The sequence below is a fragment of the Salmo salar genome, chromosome ssa16 (genome assembly GCF_905237065.1).
Source record: "Salmo salar chromosome ssa16, Ssal_v3.1, whole genome shotgun sequence".
Lineage (NCBI taxonomy): Eukaryota > Metazoa > Chordata > Actinopteri > Salmoniformes > Salmonidae > Salmo > Salmo salar.
In genome coordinates, this window is record NC_059457.1 from 58,156,886 (window position 1) to 58,178,026 (window position 21,141).

Here is a 21,141-nt window from a genome sequence, read left to right on the forward strand (position 1 = left end):
CAGTACATACAGCCCCTGATCCTATGCTACTCAGAGACAGTACATACAGCCCCTGATCCTATGCTACTCAGAGACAGTACATACAGCCCCTGATCCTAGATGGACACTGCTACTCAGAGACAGTACATACAGCCCCTGATCCTAGATGGACACTGCTACTCAGAGACAGTACATACAGCCCCTGATCCTATGCTACTCAGAGACAGTACATACAGCCCCCTGATCCTATGCTACTCAGAGACAGTACATTGAACTCACGCTGAACATGGTCTTGGCCTCATCTGGCAGGACGACGTCGTGTATGCGAACAGCGAAGTTGAAAGCGTTGGTTATGAAGATGGGTCTGTTCACGGGGTCTACTGGACCATCCCTGATGTGGAACAACGTGGCCGTGTGGTCAAAGCCTAGGTAGCTAGAAGGGCAGGAGAAAAGGTTAAAGGTTAGAGGTTAAAAATCACATCAAATCTGATGGGACTAACATACAGGGCCAGTTTAGTCTCGACGACTCGGTACAAGCCTAGTCCAGGACAAGGAATAATCTGGGTTCACAGTGTATTTAAAACTGGATTCTACAAGAATATCATTTAACTATGACCTAACCAAGACAGTGCTAAATCACGAATGAACCAACACACATGTATCCTACCATCTAAAAACATCATGAATGTTTCATATTTACATTTTAGTCATTTTAGCAGACGCTCTTATCCAGAGCGACTTACAGTAGTGAATGCATACATTTCATAACATTTTTTCTCCGCACTGGTCCCCCGTGGGAATCGAACCCACAACCCTGGCGTTGCAAACACCATGCTCTACCAACTGAGCCACACGGGACCATGTAAACTGTCAAAAAAAAAATATAAAAAAATGATCAAATCAAAGTCCTACCCTTGTAGCACCTCCGCGTGGTATGGGACTTCAAGTTTAGACAAGTTCATCTCCTTAACCTTCACTGTTATTTTACCAGAAAACTGAACTCGTCTTTCTGCTTTCGATGCTGGTGACAAACAAAAAAAAAACAGAGAAAATAAAAAATAAGAGAATGTCACAAGAACAGGTCGTTTTGAATATAATTTAAAGCCGTAATATTTAAAGTCGAGGTCGTCGTGGGGGGGGGGCTGCAGTGGGCTCGCCAAAATGTTAACAATAATACACACTGAAGCAAAAATATAGAAACACAACATGCAACAATTTCAAACATTTTACTGTGTTACAGGAAATCAGTCAATTGAAATAAATTCATTAGGTCCTAATCTATGGATTTCACATGACTGGGAATACAGATATGCATCTGTTGGTCACAGATACCTTTTTAAAAGGTAGGGGGCGTGGAGAACCAGTCAGTATCTGGTGTGACCACCATTTGCGTCATGCAGCGCGACACATCTCCTTCACATAGAGTTGATCAGGCTGTTGATTGTGGCCTGTGGAATGTTGTCCCACCTCCTCTTCAATGGCTGTGTGAAGTTTCTGGATATTGGTGGGAACTGGAACACGCTGTCGTACACGTCCAGAGCATCCCAAACATGCTCAATGGGTGACATATCTGGTTAGTATGCAGGCCATGGAAGAACTGGGACATTTTCAACTTCCAGGTATTGTGTACAAATCCTTGCGACATGGGGCCGTGCATTATCCTGCTGAAACATGAGGTGATGGCGGTGGATGAACGGCACGACAATGGGCCTCAGGATCTCATCACGGTATCTCTGTGCATTCAAATTTCCATCGTTAAAATACAATTGTGTTCATAGTCCGTAGGTTATGCCTGCCCATACCATAACCCCACCGCCAGCATGGGGCACTCTGTTCACATCAGCAAACCACTCACCCACATGACGCCATACAAATTCTCAAAAATTACGCTTACGGTAGAGAAATGAACATTGAATTCTCTGGCAACACCTCTGTTGGACATTCCTGCAGTCAGAAGACCAATTACACGCTCCCTCAAAACTTGAGACATCTGTGGCTTTGTGTTGTGGGACAAAACTGCACGTTTTAGACTGGCCTTTTATTGTCCCCAGCACAAGGTGCACCTGTGTAATGATCATGCTATTTAAATCGGCTTCTTGCCACACCTGTCAGGTGGATGGATTATCTTGGCAGAGGAGAAATGCTCACTAACAGGAATCTAAAAAATTAAAAAATAAACATTTTAGAGAAATAAGGTTTTTGTGTGCATTTCTGGGACCTTTTCTTTCGGCATGAAACATGGGACCAACACTTTACATTTATATATTTCTGTTCAGTATGGCTTTAAAAACAGCAACATTTTCTCTACACCCCATGGCAAAATGTGCAGAATTGCATGAAATTAACTGCGGCACTTGAGTTTTTTTGTGGCCCCATCAATGTCGCCCATCCCCTGGACTACGTCGTGGAAAGAACAAGTGTTCCTAATGTTTTGTACACTCAGTACACCCACTGAAGAAATGTAAATACCACTGATTTAAAAGACATGACATTTATAAATAGCTTTTCTTCTAAGACACCAAACTGAAAGGTTTAAACAGTTTTAATAAAAAGAATAGCAATAAAAATATATCATGGTTTTGGCTCCATGGTTAATATTTCAGGTTTTCTCAATTCAAGTGATTTCACATTTCAAAGATAACAAGACTCACCATCAAAACTAATACTTGCAACTTCGGTATATCTCTCTCCCGCTTTTAGTATGATCGCTTTGAAATTGATCGTAACCGCTTCGTTGGATGGCGTCGTCCGTATACTCTGAAAAAAAAAAAAAAATACAGCTAGAACCGGACGTCAAAAACAGGAAACGACAGGAAAAACAAGAGGAGGAAGTACCAAGCAACTCACTGTGATCGAAACATCTTTCACTCCCGAATTCAGTAGAAGTAAATTCAATCGTTTCGGCCGATCTTGTGACCGTAACATACCGAAGTCCAGCATCTCCGTGGAAGAGTATATACCAGGGGCTAGAGGGGAGAGACCGTACAGAAAGAACGGATGGACCACATGTGGACCAGACAACAGACCGAGATTAAACCATAAGTTAAATAATCGTTCATTAAAAGACCATTTAAAAAAAAAAAAATTATTGAAGCCTTCATGAGTGATCTTAGATCCATTCTAACTATTTTGAGGAAGTGTATACTGGCTACGGAGTCTCAAAATGGACCAACAGTACTATTGCTGCTTTTTTCATATTTTTTCAAGTGAAGGTCTTTTAAAAGAGAGAGTATACGAGCACATTGGTTCGGTGTGCGAGCTTTAGCATGCTAACACCTTATCAAATCAAATGTATTTATATAGCCCTTCGTACATCAGCTGATGTCTCAAAGTTCTGTACAGAAATCCAACCTAAAACCCCCCCAAACAGCAAGTAATGCAGGTGTAGAAGCACGGTGGCTTAGGAAAAACTCCCTAGAAAGGCCAGGAACCCTAGGAAGAAACCTAGAGAGGAACCAGGCTATGAGGGGTGGCTAAGGAAAAACTCCCTAGAAAGGCCAGAACCTAGGAAGAAACCTAGAGAGGAACCAGGCTATGAGGGGTGGCCAGGAAAAACTCCCTAGAAAGGCCAGCCTTGTCCCTAACCAGACACCCGAACACGGATCTTACACTGCCACAGCTCAGTTCCTCCTGTTCTGATTGGTCCTTGGTGCCAGATACACCTGTGGCATTTCAATGCACCCAAACCAGCCTTAGCTATCACGAACACAGGTTATAACAGGTCACAGGAGCACAAGGTTACAGGTGACAGACATGTCTTATAATGAACCAATCAATAATACCTGAGGTGACCTCCACAGGCAGTATGATAACCTGGTCTAATACCTGAGGTGACCTCCACCTCCACAGGCAGTATGATAACCTGGTCTAATACCTGAGGTGACCTCCACAGGCAGTATGATAACCTGGTCTAATACCTGAGGTGACCTCCACAGGCAGTATGATAACCTGGTCTAATACCTGAGGTGACCTCCACAGGCAGTATGATAACCTGGTCTAATACCTGAGGTGACCTCCACCTCCACAGGCAGTATGATAACCTGGTCTAATACCTGAGGTGACCTCCACCTCCACAGGCAGTATGATAACCTGGTCTAATACCTGAGGTGACCTCCACCTCCACAGGCAGTATGATAACCTGGTCTAATACCTGAGGTGACCTCCACCTCCACAGACAGTATGATAACCTGGTCTAATACCTGAGGTGACCTCCACCTCCACAGGCAGTATGATAACCTGGTCTAATACCTGAGGTGACCTCCACAGGCAGTATGATAACCTGGTCTAATACCTGAGGTGACCTCCACAGACAGTATGATAACCTGGTCTAATACCTGAGGTGACCTCCACCTCCACAGGCAGTATGATAACCTGGTCTAATACCTGAGGTGACCTCCACAGGCAGTATGATAACCTGGTCTAATACCTGAGGTGACCTCCACCTCCACAGGCAGTATGATAACCTGGTCTAATACCTGAGGTGACCTCCACAGGCAGTATGATAACCTGGTCTAATACCTGAGGTGACCTCCACAGGCAGTATGATAACCTGGTCTAATACCTGAGGTGACCTCCACAGGCAGTATGATAACCTGGTCTAATACCTGAGGTGACCTCCACAGGCAGTATGATAACCTGGTCTAATACCTGAGGTGACCTCCACCTCCACAGGCAGTATGATAACCTGGTCTAATACCTGAGGTGACCTCCACAGGCAGTATGATAACCTGGTCTAATACCTGAGGTGACCTCCACCTCCACAGGCAGTATGATAACCTGGTCTAATACCTGAGGTGACCTCCACAGGCAGTATGATAACCTGGTCTAATACCTGAGGTGACCTCCACCTCCACAGGCAGTATGATAACCTGGTCTAATACCTGAGGTGACCTCCACAGGCAGTATGATAACCTGGTCTAATACCTGAGGTGACCTCCACAGGCAGTATGATAACCTGGTCTAATACCTGAGGTGACCTCCACAGGCAGTATGATAACCTGGTCTAATACCTGAGGTGACCTCCACAGGCAGTATGATAACCTGGTCTAATACCTGAGGTGTGCTCCACAGGCAGTATGATAACCTGGTCTAATACCTGAGGTGCACCTCCACAGGCAGTATGATAACCTGGTCTAATACCTGAGGTGACCTCCACAGGCAGTATGATAACCTGGTCTAATACCTGAGGTGACCTCCACCTCCACAGGCAGTATGATAACCTGGTCTTCGTTGGTTTTGATCCTGATGAAGGCTGTGTGGTTGTCCGCATCTCTCGACGAGAAGCTAGCCCTCATCACACCCTTCGTCTCAAACGGAGGGACCTCCTACAACACAGAGAAAAAAAACAAGATGAATAAAACAAGGACACAGTCGGGATGCATCCCAAATGGCTAGTACGTTAATAGTGCACTACTTTTGACCACATTCTCTAGTGCACTATAGAGGGAATAGGGATCCATTTGGGAAGCTGCATCAGAGCGAGGGACCCTAGAGCAGGGACTAGTGGTCAGAGCGAGGGACCCTAGAGCAGGAACTAGTGGTCAGAGCGAGGGACCCTAGAGCAGGGACTAGTGGTCAGAGCGAGGGACCCTAGAGCAGGGACTAGTGGTCAGAGCGAGGGACCCTAGAGCAGGGACTAGTGGTCAGAGCGAGGGACCCTAGAGCAGGGACTAGTGGTCACAGCGAGGGACCCTAGAGCAGGAACTAGTGGTCACAGCGAGGGACCCTAGAGCAGGAACTAGTGGTCAGAGCGAGGGACCCTAGAGCAGGAACTAGTGGTCAGAGCGAGGGACCCTAGAGCAGGAACTAGTGGTCAGAGCGAGGGACCCTAGAGCAGGAACTAGTGGTCAGAGCGAGGGACCCTAGAGCAGGAACTAGTGGTCAGAGCGAGGGACACTAGAGCAGGAACTAGTGGTCAGAGCGAGGGACCCTAGAGCAGGAACTAGTGGTCAGAGCGAGGGACCCTAGAGCAGGAACTAGTGGTCAGAGCGAGGGACCCTAGAGCAGGAACTAGTGGTCAGAGCGAGGGACCCTAGAGCAGGAACTAGTGGTCAGAGCGAGGGACCCTAGAGCAGGAACTAGTGGTCAGAGCGAGGGACCCTAGAGCAGGGACTAGTGGTCAGAGCGAGGGACCCTAGAGCAGGAACTAGTGGTCAGAGCGAGGGACCCTAGAGCAGGGACTAGTGGTCAGAGCGAGGGACCCTAGAGCAGGAACTAGTGGTCAGAGCGAGGGACCCTAGAGCAGGAACTAGTGGTCAGAGCGAGGGACCCTAGAGCAGGAACTAGTGGTCAGAGCGAGGGACCCTAGAACAGGGACTAGTGGTCAGAGCGAGGGACCCTAGAGCAGGAACTAGTGGTCAGAGCGAGGGACCCTAGAGCAGGAACTAGTGAAGGATTCCTGCCGTAGCGAGAGATTGGACAGGGTTCTGACTAGATGGAGTACAGCTATGACAGGAAACCATTTTTTTTTTTTTTTTTTTTAAAGGACATTTTACTCCAAAATAAATTAAAATAAAATGTTGACCACATCGAAAATATAGTTTCCACCTCCAGAAAAGAGCCCAATAACATTTTGGCAAAACTTGAATTATAGCCTATGGATGGGTTCTGACTAGAGGGAGTACAGCAACGACCGAAAGTGACTTTTTCATAGCAGGATAGGAGAATTTACGCAGCAGGTTAGGATAATTAATGTGGCAGGTTAGGTAAGCGGTTCCCAAACTGTGGGGCGAGGGGTCGGCAGAGGGGTCCCCGCCCCCCAAAATGTAAAATAAATACACATGAACAAAAACATAAAACGCAACATCCAAAGATTTTAACTGAGTTACAGTTTATATCAGGAAATCAGTCAATTGAAATAAATTCATTTAGGTCCTAATCTATGGATTTCACATGACTGGGAATACAGATATGCATCTGTTGGTCACAGATACCTTTATAAAAGGTAGGGGGCGTGGATCAGAGAACCAGTCAGTATCTGGTGTGACCACCATTTGCCTCATGCAGCACAACACATCTCCTTCACATAGAGTTGATCTGGCTGTTGATTGTGGCCTGTAGAATGTTGTCCCACCTCCTCTTCAATGGCATCTGTGAAGTTCCTGGATATTGGCGGGAACTGGAACAAGCTATCGTACACGTCGATCCAGAGCATCCCAAACATGCTCAATGGGTGACATGTCTGGTGAGTGTGCAGGTCATGGAAGAACTGGGACATTTTCAGCTTCTAGGATGAATTATGAATGAACTATGAACTAACACATATGGAATCATAACCCCATAAAAGTGTTAAACAAATCAAAATATATTTGAGATGTCTTCAAAGTAGCCACACTTTGCCTTGATGACAGCTTTGCATACAGAGTGAAAAAAGCTCCTGGGTTAGGAGACTTACGGTTACGGTTTGGAAAAGTGTAAGGGTTAGCTAAAACGCTCTGCTAACCTAGTTTCCCAAGGACGTTTCGTTTTTTTCACTACACAGCCGATTCAAATAACCAATTCATCAAGCTTTGAATCAGTTGTGTAGCGCTAAAACAAAACATTCACCCAGGACCGAGTTAGGGGAAACCATGTCTAAATCTGCCATGAAAAGTCACTTCCGGGTGGAAGCTGTGCTCCCTCTATAAATCACAACCAACCCATTGGACAGGATTTGAATTTGACATCATAAGAGATGAAGAGACAACTATCTGACATTCTTGATTTGATACGAAAAAAGGTGACAGAAACATGAAACGAACCCAGAATGTTCTGGTGCCTCCTTGTTGACGACCTTTAGGCAGGTCCAGATGAAGGTCTCCGTCACTTGAGTACATCTCCACCACCTGCAGGTTATAACATCGGCATAAAATGTTGGATTAAAACAATTCCACAGATTTGCTAATAAAATGGCTGTAAATTTGTTTTTCTCCTTCCCTTTCATTAGAACAGACTTACATTTTACATTTTAGTCATTTTAGCAGACGCTCTTATCCAGAGCGACTTACAGTAGTGAATGCAAACATTTCATACATTTTATTTTTATACATTTTTTCCCTTCCCCGTACTGGTCCCCCGTGGGAATCGAACCCACAACCCTGGCGTTGCAAACACCATGCTCTACCAACCGAGCCACAGGGAAGACTTGTATTACTTCTCATGTAATTCAGTGTGGTTTACACCGTTCCAAACAGGCAGAAAAATATCATAATCTAACTGAACCTGTTGATCACGTAATAGGTCACAAAGCTTTCACTCCTATACCCTCGTTTTTTCCTTGATCTCATTATTGTTACAGTTATTCTGATCCTGGTTATAATAAGTAAATGTCGTTGTATAGTATCCTTGTATAAGCACCAGGGAGCTGTAGGCTTTAAGGGGCACATCTTGTTCAGTCTTAATACCATAACTTACTAAAGGTCTATATTTTAATATATAGGCTACTGTATCAACCAATCAATCATTCATGCCATCACACAAGACATTCGTGCTTTAAAATGCAATCAATGATTTTAGTTTTAAAATTAAATAAAGGGGATCTTTGAATAATTAACCTAAACAATAAATACACCGCAATTCACCATATATATATATACATATATATATATATATATATTTAACCTCTCTCCCTATATATATATATAACAGACTGATACTTATTTAGTGTTGTTTACAATGTTCCAAATGGTCAGAGAATAATCATATTCTAACAACTGTTTGGAACACATAAAACTCTCAATGCTCCTTTAACCTCTCACCCTCCTCCCTCCTCTAATCTCTCACCCTCCTCCTCTAACCTCTCACCCTCCTCCTCTAACCTCTCTCTCTCCCTCTAACCTCTCTCTCTCCCTCTAACCTCTCTCTCTCCCTCTAACCTCTCTCTCACCCTCCCTCCTCTCACCCTCCTCTATCCCTCCTCTCACCCTCCTCTAACTCTCTCACCCTCCTCTCACCCCCCTCCTCTCACCACCCTCTAACCCCCCTCCTCTCACCACCCTTCTCTCACCCTCCTCTAACCTCCAGTCGTTTCCTCAACTAAGTCAAATGTCTTCCACAGATTTGACTTCCCCTTCTGAGCAACCAGTAAACATTAGCCCGTTTCGATTATTCTTTTTCACGTCCTCCGCATCCATTTGGCTGTCGACATTACCGTGTTGGGAGTTTATTATAACCCGTTTATTGATGTGATTATGATAGGCTTTAGGTCAGGCCCTATTGGTCACGCGGATGAGACGGTTACATGTTTCACGGTAAGGTCTACACTTGTTGTATTCGGTGCATGTGACAAAAAGTTTGATTTGATTTTATCTAATGCTTAAAGCATCAGACAAGCTTAGGCCATACGTAGTTGTTTTATTCAAAACACATAGGGGGTGTGTCTATATGGAAACATAGGGTAGGGGGTGTGTCTATATGGAAACATAGGGTAGGGGGTGTGTCTATATGGAAACATAGGGTAGGGGGTGTGTCTATATGGAAACATAGGGTAGGGGGGTGTGTCTATATGGAAACATAGGGTAGGGGGTGTGTCTATATGGAAACATAGGGTAGGGGGTGTGTCTATATGGAAACATAGGGTAGGGGGTGTGTCTATATGGAAACATAGGGTAGGGGGTGTGTCTATATGGAAACATAGGGTAGGGGGTGTGTCTATATGGAAACATAGGGTAGGGGGTGTGTCTATATGGAAACATAGGGTAGGGGGTGTGTCTATATGGAAACATATGGTAGGGGGTGTGTCTATATGGAAACATAGGGTAGGGGGTGTGTCTATATGGAAACATAGGGTAGGGGGTGTGTCTATATGGAAACATATGGTAGGGGGTGTGTCTATATGGAAACATAGGGTAGGGGGTGTGTCTATATGGAAACATATGTTGAAACAGTTCGACTAATCGATTGGTCGAAAGAACTGGACGTCTCTTGGAAGAACTGGACGACTCTTTTTATTTTTTTTATCAGGGACGCTGCCGTACACGTCGATCCAGAGCATCCCAAACATGCTCAACGGGTGATATGTCTGGTGAGTATACAGTCCATGGAAGAACTGGGACATTTTCAGCTTCCAGGAATTGTGTACAGATCCTTGTGACATTGGGGCCGTGCATTATCAGTCTGAAACACGAGGTGATGGCAGGGTGGATGAATGGCACGACGATGGGCCTCAGGATCTCATCACAGTATCTCTGTGTATTTCAAATTGCCAATGATAAAACGCAATTGTGTTCAATGTCCGTAGCTTATGCCTGCCAATACCATAACCCCAGTGCCACCATGGGGCCACTCTGTTCACAATGTTGACATCAGCAAACCAACATCTGCCATCAGCCCAGTACAGTTGAGCCAGTGCCCATCGAAGGTGAGCATTTGCTGAACTGAAGTCGGTTACGACGCCGATCTGCAGTCAGGTCATGACCCTGGTGAGGATGAACGAGCACGCAGATGAGCTTCCCTGAGACGGTTTCTGACAGTTTGTGCAGAAATTTTTCGGTTGTGCAAAACCCCACAGTTTCATCAGCTGTCCAGGTGGGCTGGTCTGAGACGATCCCCAGCAGAAGGTGCACCTGTGTAATGATCATGCTGTTTAATCAGCTTCTTGATATGCCACACCTGTCAGGTGGATCAATTATCTTGGCAAATTCTCACTAATAGGGATGTAAACAAATTTGTGAGCACAATTTGAGAGAAATAAGCTTTTTGTGATTATGGAACATTTCTGGGATCTTTTATTTCAGTTCATTAAACATGGGACCAACACTTTACATGTTGTGTTTATATTGTTGTTTAGTACAATATGAATATTCATACAATATTTGGAGTACATGTAGGATAAGAACATACTATTACATCACCTCTCCAAACTGTGGGTTTCAGTGAGAGGACTAACTGGTGTTTCCAAGTGGCCCCACACACCTCTCCAAACTGTGGGTTTCAGGGAGAGGACTAACTGGTGTTTCCAAGTGGCCCCACACACCTCTCCAAACTGTGGGTTTCAGTGAGAGGAATAACTGGTGTTTCCAAGTGGCTCCACACCTCTCCAAACTGTGGGTTTCAGTGAGAGGAATAACTGGTGTTTCCAAGTGGCCCCACACCTCTCCAAACTGTGGGTTTCAGTGAGAGGACTAACTGGTGTTTCCAAGTGGCCCCACACCTCTCCAAACTGCGCAGTTCGTATAACATTTAAATGCATTATGACTCAAGGAAAGATCCTTCAACTATAAAAGGTGTAGTCTGGAGCTCTCTTACCTTTGACATTGAGGAAACTAAAGCCAGTAAACAGATCGTTTGTTAGAAACACAGTTCTGTCTTCCCCACCATCACACAATGGCTGTTGTTAACGCAATCCGAAAACATTCCATAATAAAACCACAATCCGGGTTCCATTAGAAATCACAATCTGGTTCCATTATAAAACCACAATCTGGGTGAGGTGGACATCATTTGAAAGCTTATTCTACTGCCAACATGGCTAGCTAAGTTATAAAATACGATTTTACAGCGTTAGGCTTTCACAAGGCACTTCAGATAAACAGATTGTCATTTTGGTATAGAATGGCGTCATGACTGCATCGATATCAGTGATTTATTGGTACTTGTCAAAACAACAGCGTTTTTGGTGCTTGTGCAGTTTATAAAGGTGCTTGTTTAAAAACCACAAGTAATATGATTATTGTGGCAGATGTTTGTGTATATTGCACATTTTATGTTTAGGTTTTCAATATATCACCAACTGTTTCTGCATATTTGCGTGTTCTGCGTATAATTTACGTCACAATACAATAAACATGCTCATTCTGTTCAGGACGACCCAGGATATAAAACGCATGTCATCCTTCTAACTGTGGCTCAAACATAGCCGATCGTAAGTCTTGATATTGTAAAATGACATGAGTTTTCAGACATGGAAATGTGAAATGCACATTTGGACACATGGGTGTGTGGTTTGGCTTGTATGACCTCAACACTGTATTTATTATAACCCTTAACGTCTCATCCGTCAGAACACATCCTTCCCCTCTCTATTTACAACATTTACCTCAAATCAGAAAACAATTGTGAAAAAGTTGCCCAATTAGCAGAAGGGACGGGGCATCTTCTTGTGCTGTCAGTCAAAACCAATACAGGGCTATGAACCGGAGAACCTGAGCTCTGATGTCATGTATAACATGTCACTGTACAGCCACTTGGTTGACAGGGGGGATGACAGGGGGGGATGACGGAGGGGGGATGACGGGGGGGGTGACGGGGGGGGTGACGGGGGGGATGACGGGGGGGATGACAGGGGGGCTGCGAGTGGAAAGGGTTATGAGAAGTTACAGGCAATTCTATGGGCCAAATATCCTCATCCCCTTTCTACTAAATCTAAAGACGCTAACGCCTGTGAAAGTGTGATTTGTCCAAATAACCAGAGATGAAAAAAACCCTGGAACTAATGCTGCTGATCTCACGTATCCCGTTGTATCGTGACAGAGCTATGGTCGCTTTATGCGTCTGTCCACCAGAGATTAAATAATTTTCTTTTAATTAACCTTTATTTAACCAGGCAAGTCAGTTAAGAACAAATTCTTATTTTACAATGACGGCCTCGGAACAGTGGGTTAACTGCCTTGTTCAGGGGCAGACAGACAGATTTTGACCTTGTCAGCTCAGGGGGATTCGATCTTGCAACCTTCCGGTTACTAGTCCAACGCTCTAACCACTAGGCTACCCTGCCGCCCCATTATAACTAACCAGAATACACTAAGTGACCTAAACTATTTCAAACCCTAACAATCAATGACTCAAGTCTCAAACCTAATCAACTGGACACGTCGATAGATAAACTGTTAAGAGTTGGTTTCCCCGGGACACGTTCAATTACTATTGAAAGTGCTTCTTTGTCCAGGACTAGACTTAATCTGTGGCTAGTCCCATGTGGCTCAGTTGGTAGAGCATGGTGTTTGCAACGCCAGGGTTATGGGTTTGATTCCCACGGGGGACCAGTAGGGGGGGAAAAAAAGAAAGAAAAAAAGAAAATAAAATGTATGAAATGTATGCATTCACTACTGTACGTCGCTCTGGATAAGAGCATCTGCTAAATTACTAAAATGTAAATGCTAGGAAACCGGCCCTTAGTGGATGTTATGGGCACATTGATAGATTTGTTAGTGGATGGTCGTTCATGATACCCTAACTAAGACAGCTTGCTCTCAAAACGAGCTAGTAGAGTGTAGCTCATCCTTCTAAAGTGGACTGTTCTGCCTGCGGCAAGAGGACCTGAGCCCTAGGACCATGCCTCAGGACTACCTGGCATGATGACTCCTTGCTGTCCCTAGTCCACCTGGCCGTGCTGCTGCTCCAGTTTCAACTGTTCTGCCTGAGGCTATGGAACCCTGACCTGTTCACCGGACGTGCTACCTGTCCCAGACCTGCTGTTTTCAACTCTCTAGAGACAGCAGGAGCGGTAGATATACTCTGAATGATCGTCTATGAAAAGCCAACTGACATTTACTCCTGAGGTGTTGACCTGTTGCACCCTCGACAACCACTGTGATTATTATTATCTGACCCTGCAGGTCATCTATGAACATTTGAACATCTTGGCCATGTTCTGTTATAATCTCCACCCGGCACAGCCAGAAGAGGACTGGCCACCCCTCTTAGCCTGGTTCCTCTCTAGGTTTCTTCCTAGGTTTTGGCCTTTCTAGGGAGTTTTTCCTAGCCACCGTGCTTCTACACCTGCATTGCTTGCTGTTTGGGGGTTTTAGGCTGGGTTTCTGTACAGCACTTTGAGATATCAGCTGATGTAAGAAGGGCTATATAAATACATTTGATTTGATGGTGGTTACCATAGAGACGCATAAAGACATGTTTACCTGCACTGTGAGGGTTGTGGACGTTAGCTACCTGCAGTGGGTCACTGTGAGGGTTATGGACGTTAGCTACCTGCAGTGGGTTCACTGTGAGGGTTGTGGACGTTAGCTACCTGCAGTGGGTTCACTGTGAGGGTTGTGGACGTTAGCTACCTGCAGTGGGTCACTGTGAGGGTTGTGGACGTTAGCTACCTGCAGTGGTTCACTGTGAGGGTTGTGGACGTTAGCTACCTGCAGTGGTTCACTGTGAGGGTTGTGGACGTTAGCTACCTGCAGTGGGTCACTGTGAGGGTTATGGACGTTAGCTACCTGCAGTGGTTCACTGTGAGGGTTATGGACGTTAGCTACCTGCAGTGGGTCACTGTGAGGGTTGTGGACGTTAGCTACCTGCAGTGGGTCACTGTGAGGGTTATGGACGTTAGCTACCTGCAGTGGGTTCACTGTGAGGGTTGTGGACGTTAGCTACCTGCAGTGGGTCACTGTGAGGGTTATGGACGTTAGCTACCTGCAGTGGTTCACTGTGAGGGTTGTGGACGTTAGCTACCTGCAGTGGGTCACTGTGAGGGTTATGGACGTTAGCTACCTGCAGTGGTTCACTGTGAGGGTTATGGACGTTAGCTACCTGCAGTGGGTTCACTGTGAGGGTTGTGGACGTTAGCTACCTGCAGTGGGTCACTGTGAGGGTTGTGGACGTTAGCTACCTGCAGTGGTTCACTGTGAGGGTTGTGGACGTTAGCTACCTGCAGTGGTTCACTGTGAGGGTTATGGACGTTAGCTACCTGCAGTGGGTTCACTGTGAGGGTTGTGGACGTTAGCTACCTGCAGTGGGTTCACTGTGAGTGTTGTGGACGTTAGCTACCTGCAGTGGTTCACTGTGAGGGTTGTGGACGTTAGCTACCTGCAGTGGGTCACTGTGAGGGTTGTGGACGTTACCTACCTGCAGTGGGTTCACTGTGAGGGTTATGGACGTTAGCTACCTGCAGTGGTTCACTGTGAGGGTTGTGGACGTTAGCTACCTGCAGTGGGTTCACTGTGAGGGTTATGGACGTTAGCTACCTGCAGTGGGTTCACTGTGAGGGTTGTGGACGTTAGCTACCTGCAGTGGTTCACTGAGGGTTGTGGACGTTACCTACCTGCAGTGGGTCACTGTGAGGGTTGTGGACGTTAGCTACCTGCAGTGGGTCACTGTGAGGGTTATGGACGTTAGCTACCTGCAGTGGGTTCACTGAGGGTTGTGGACGTTAGCTACCTGCAGTGGGTCACTGTGAGGGTTATGGACGTTAGCTACCTGCAGTGGTTCACTGTGAGGGTTGTGGATGTTTATGAGAGGAGAGAAGCAGCCGTTCACAGGGACTCTGGCCCCGATGAAGGGCCGTAGTCTGTAGGGGTTGGGGACACCCACCCCGAACACCTGAAAACACGAGAACAGACCACAAGACTTATTAAAATCAACCTAATGTTGACATCTTTCTTTATATTTGAAGGAATAGCCTATTAAATGGATATTGTGTTTATGGTGCTGTTCCAAATGGGACCCTATTCCCTACATAGTGCACTACCCTATGGGCCCTAGTCAAAAGTAGTGCACTACATAACGGAATAGGGTGCCATTTGGGACACAAGTCAACATTTGTGTGTGTGTGTATACATGTCTACAGTACCTGGTATGTAAACACTCCATGATGCGACGTATTAATAAATAAAGTATTTTCTACGTTTCCTACGGCCCTGGCGAGAAACACGAGATCAAACGACGTGTTTCCCCCTGCTGGGATTATCTGGAACAGAAAGAGGGGGGAAAAAAACAGAGGAGCATTATCAGCTGGTCACATTGGATGGAGCATTATCAGCTGGTCACATTGGATGGAGCATTATCGGCTGGTCACATTGGATGGAGCATTATCGGCTGGTCACAATGGATGGAGCATTATCGGCTGGTCCCAACGGATGGAGCATTATCGGCTGGTCCCAACGGGATGGAGCATTATCGGCTGGTCCCAACGGATGGAGCATTATCGGCTGGTCCCAACGGATGGAGCATTATCAGCTGGTCCCAACGGATGGGGCATTATCAGCTGGTCCCAACGGATGGAGCATTATCAGCTGGTCCCAACGGATGGAGCATTATCAGCTGGTCCCAACGGATGGAGCATTATCAGCTGGTCCCAACGGATGGAGCATTATCAGCTGGTCCCAACGGATGGAGCATTATCAGCTGGTCCCAACGGATGGAGCATTATCAGCTGGTCCCAACGGATGGAGCATTATCAGCTGGTCCCAACGGATGGAGCATTATCAGCTGGTCCCAACGGATGGAGCATTATCAGCTGGTCCCAACGGATGGAGCATTATCAGCTGGCCCCAACAGATGGAGCATTATCAGCTGGTCCCAACAGATGGAGCATTATCAGCTGGTCCCAACGGATGGAGCATTATCAGCTGGTCCCATTGGATGTAGCATTATCGTTTCACTGCCAAAATTAAAATTAAACCATCTAGTGTTCAGCGAAATAACAACACAATGTCAAATACAGGAAGCCTAGTCAAATAATTAACATCCAATCACATTAACCGTTACTCTCTCGCGGGAAACGTTCACTCTTGCCCAGACATTTAGAAACGAAACATACCCATTTGAAAAATAAGCCACGGGAGTTTTTTGCGCGAGAATAAAGACGACTTTCGAGTAGTGAGACGTGTAAACTAAACAAATAAAGAAACGTCCTCTCACTGTCAGACGACTAACTACTACTGGGAATGTCAATGCAGTCGAACAAGCAAGGGAAATGATCACAAGTCAGTCATAACGCGACTAATAGGCTAGAGCACGTGTCAAACAAGGCCAGTGGGGCCGAATAGGACACACGAGAGCATAAATGACTCAACACTTGAGTCATCTACTAAACTCAACAAAAAAAGAAACGTCCTCTCACTGTCAACTGTGTTTGTTTTCAGCAAACTGAACATGTGCAAATATTTGTATGAACATAACAAGATTCAACAACTGAGACATAAACTGAACAAGTTCCACAGACATGTGACTAACAGAAATTGAATAATGTGTCCCTGAACAAAGGGGGGGTCAAAATCAAATGTAACAGTCAGTATCTGGTGTGGCCACCAGCTGCATTAAGTACTACAGTGCATCTCCTCCTCATGGACTGCACCAGATTTTCCAGTTCTTTCTGTGAGATGTTACTCCACTCTTCCACCAAGGCACCTGCAAGTTCCCAGACATTTCTGGGGGTAATGGCCCTAGCCCTCACCCTCCGATCCAACAGGTCCCAGACGTGCTCAATGGGATTGAGATCCGGGCTCTACGCTGGTCATGGCAGAACACTGACATTCCTGTCTTTCAGGAAATCACGCACAGAACGAGCAGTATGGCTGGTGGCATTGTCATGCTGGAGGGTCATGTCAGGATGAGCCTGCAGGAAGTGTACCACATGAGGGAGGAGGATGTCTTCCCTGTAACGCACAGCATTGAGATTGCCTGCATCGACAACAAGCTCAGTCCGATGATGCTGTGACACACCGCCCCAGACCATGACGGAGCATTGTTGTTGCCATCCTGTACCTGTCCCGCAGGTGTGATGTTCGGATGTACCGATCCTGTGCAGGTGTTGTTACACGTGGTCTGCCACTAAGAGGACGATCAGCTGTCCGTCCTGTCTCCATGTAGCGCTGTCTTAGTAGTCTCACAGTACGGACATTGCAATTTATTGCCCTGGCCACATCTGCAGTCCTCATGCCTCCTTGCAGCATGCCTAAGGCACGTTCACGCAGATGAACAGGGATCCTGGACATCTTTCTTTTGGTGTTTTTCAGAGTCAGTAGAAAGGCCTCTTTAGTGTCCTAAGTTTTCATAACTGTGACCTTAATTGCCTACCGTCTGTAAGCTGTTCGTGTCTTAACGACCGTTCCACAGGTGCATGGTCATTCATTGTTTATGGTTCATTGAACAAGCATGGGAAACAGTGTTTAAACCCTTTACAATGAAGATCTGTGAAGTTATTTGTATTTTTACAAATTATATTTGAAAGACAGGGTCCTGAAAATGGGTATTTATTTTTGTGCTGAGTTTATAAAAGCAACAGATACCATTAATAAGAAGGGGCTAGAAGCGTCTTATATTGTGAGCTACTGTAACCGATGTGAAATGGCTAGCTAGTTAGCGGGGTGCGCGCTAATAGCGTTTCAAATCGGTGACGTCACTCTCTGAGACCTTGAAGTAGTTGTTCCCCGCGGCCTTTTATGGCGCGACGGGTAACGATGCTTCGTGGGGTGTCAGTTGTTGATGTGTGCAAAGGGTCCCTGGTTTGAGCCCAGGTTGGAGCGAGGAAAGGGACAGAAGTAAAACTGTTAAGACTACCAAGTGGCTAGGACAGGCAAGCCCCATACTATTGTGGAGGACTTAATTCTTCCTGCTCAGTGACATGGCAGGAGATGTTTTGAAACAATTACTGCTTTGCATACAAGCCAGTGAATTCTATGCGTTACAGCTGGATGAGTCAGATGTGGCAGGCCTGGCACCGCTCCTGGTATATGAGTCAACAGACGAGGGAATGCCTGACAGCTTGAAAGACGTTTTGGACACTACAGTGAAAATGGTTAACTGTGTTAAAGCAAGGGCCCTGAACTCTCATGTATTATCTGCACTATTCAATGATATGGGGCAGCGACCATGTAACGCTTTTACAACATACAGAAGTGCACTGGTTAAAGGGGCAAAGTATTGACGTTTTTTTTTTTAATTTAGAGACGAGCTTAAAGTTCTTTACTGACCATAACTTTCACTTGTCTGACCGCTTGACTGATGATGAGTTTCTCACACGACTGGACTATCTGGGGGATGTTTTTTCTCACCTGAACGATCTGAATCTAGGATTACAGGGACTCTCCACAACTATATTCAATGTGTGGGACAAAATGGAGGCTATGATTAAGAAGTTGGAGCTCTTCTCTGTCTGTATTAACAAGGACAACACACAGGTCTTTCCATCATTGTATGATTTTTTTGTGTGCAAATGAACTCAAGTTCACGGACATGTCAAATATGAACCTGAGTGAGCTGGGTGAGCAATTACGCAGGTACTTTCCGGAAACGGACGACACAAACAACTTGATTCGTTACCCCTTTCATGCCCTGATGACTTAAATGTAAATGTAATGCCCTGCCTCCAGTCCGCTTACCGATATCTGAACAAGAGAGCCTCATCGAAATCGCAACAAGCGGTTCTGTGAAAATTGAATTTATTCAGAAGCCACTGACAGATTATTGGATTGGGCTGCGCTCACGAGTATCCTGCCTTGGCAAATCATGCTGTTAAGACACTGATGCCCTTTGCAACTACGTACCTATGTGAGAGTGGATCCTCGGCCCTCACTAGCATGAAAACTAAATACAGGCACAGACTGTGTGTGGGAAATGATTTAAGACTGAGACTCTCTCCAATACAACCCAACATTGCAGAGTTATGTGCATCCTTTGAAGCACACCCTTCTCATTAACCTGTGGTGAGTTATTCACAATTTTTGATAAGCAAATAAGGTTTTATATGTAAGATGGTTAAATAAAGAGCAAAATTATTGATTATTATTATTTGTGCCCTGGTCCTATAAGAGCTCTTTGTCACTTCCCTTGAGCCGGGTTGTGACAAACTCACACTCATTCTTATGTTTAATAAATGTATCGTATAGTGTTGTGTGTGTTGCAGGCTTACAATGATGTTAAAAAACAACATTTGAGAGAGCGCTGACCCTGGTGCTAGAGGGGGTACGCAGCTGGAGGTTGAATGTTTGAAGGGGTACGGGACTATAAAACATTTGGGAACCACAAGAAACACAAACAATGGACATTGGACCGGTGGAAATGTGTCCTTTGGTCTGATGAGTCCAAATTTGAGATTTTTGGTTCCAACCTCCGTGTCTTTGTGAGACGCAGAGTAGATGAACGGATGTTCTCCACATGTGTGGTTCCCACCGTGAAGCAAGGAGGAGGAGGTGTGATGGTGCTTTGCTGGTGACACTGTCAGTGAATTATTTAGAATTCAAGGCACACTTAACCAGCATGGCTACCACGGCATTCTGCAGCTATAAGCCATCCCATCTGGTTTGGGCTTAGTGGGGCTATCATTTGTTTTCAACAGGACAATGACCCAACACACCTCTAGGCTGTGTAAGGGCTATTTGACCAAGAAGGAGAGTGATGGAGTGCTGCATCAGATGACCTGGCCTCCACAATCACCAGACCTCAACCCTATTAAGATGGTTTGGGATGAGCTGGACCGCAGAGTGAAGGAAAAGCAGCCAACAAGTGCTCAGCATGTGGGAACTCCTTCAAGACTGTTGGAAAAGCATTCTTCATGAACCTGGTTGAGAGGATGCCAAGAGTGTGCAAAGCTGTCATCAAGGCAAAGGGTGGCTACTTTGAAGAATCTAAAATATATTTTGATTTTTTAACACTTTTTTTGGGTTACTACATAATTCCATAGTTTTGATGTTTTCACTATTATTATACAATGTAGAAAATAGTAAAATAAAGAAACACCCTTCAGTAAGTAGGTGTGTCCAAACTTTTGACTGGTACTGTACACCTGGCACAAAGGCCTAACACTTACCCCATTCTGGAAAAAGGATGCATGAAAATGGGCAGTTGTTGCTGATATTGATATCAAACTAATTTCTTCTGAGCTGGGATTATTCAAGTAAACCTTTTCCATTTTTGGCATCCCCACAGGTCTAGAGAAAAAAAGGAATGAGCAAATAACGTGATCAAATCACATGACCCTAATAAAAGGTTTACATTACTATTATCATCATCAACACAACAGCATACTGACATAACGGAGAATAGCAATGACATACTGACATAACGGAGAATAGCAATGACATAATGGAGAATAGCAATGACATACTGACATAACGGAGAATAGCAATGACATACTGACATAACGGAGAATAGCAATGACATACTGACATAACGGAGAATAGTAATGACATAACGGAGCATAGCAATGACATACTGACATAACGGAGAATAGCAATGACATACTGACATAACGGAGAATAGCAATGACATACTGACATAACGGAGAATAGTAATGACATAACGGAGAATAGCAATGACATACTGACATAACGGAGAATAGCAATGACATACTGACATAACGGAGAATAGCAATGACATACTGACATAACGGAGAATAGCAATGACATAACGGAGAATAGCAATGACATACTGACATAACGGAGAATAGCAATGACATACTGACATAACGGAGAATAGCAATGACATACTGACATAACGGAGAATAGCAATGACATACTGACA

The 21,141-nt window shown here is 45.2% G+C and overlaps 1 protein-coding gene across 5 annotated transcripts in view; it reads right to left on the reverse strand.

The window, feature by feature from the left end:
• Positions 1–21,141, reverse strand: part of tmem131 (transmembrane protein 131) — a 178,634-nt gene that overhangs the window by 120,303 nt on the left and 37,190 nt on the right. For 4 of the 5 annotated variants that reach the window (XM_045697496.1, XM_045697497.1, XM_045697495.1 and 1 more), the window contains 9 exons: positions 20,429–20,549; positions 15,470–15,586; positions 15,097–15,219; positions 7,719–7,802; positions 5,162–5,303; positions 2,827–2,945; positions 2,631–2,736; positions 892–1,000; positions 259–412 (listed from right to left, as the gene is read on the reverse strand). In XM_045697496.1, the coding sequence (XP_045553452.1) occupies positions 259–412; positions 892–1,000; positions 2,631–2,736; positions 2,827–2,945; positions 5,162–5,303; positions 7,719–7,802; positions 15,097–15,219; positions 15,470–15,586; positions 20,429–20,549 (1,075 nt within the window). Of the gene's footprint in view, positions 1–258; positions 413–891; positions 1,001–2,630; positions 2,737–2,826; positions 2,946–3,804; positions 4,044–5,161; positions 5,304–7,718; positions 7,803–15,096; positions 15,220–15,469; positions 15,587–20,428; positions 20,550–21,141 lie in introns of those variants that run through there. The other variant, XM_045697498.1, reaches the window with a different exon arrangement.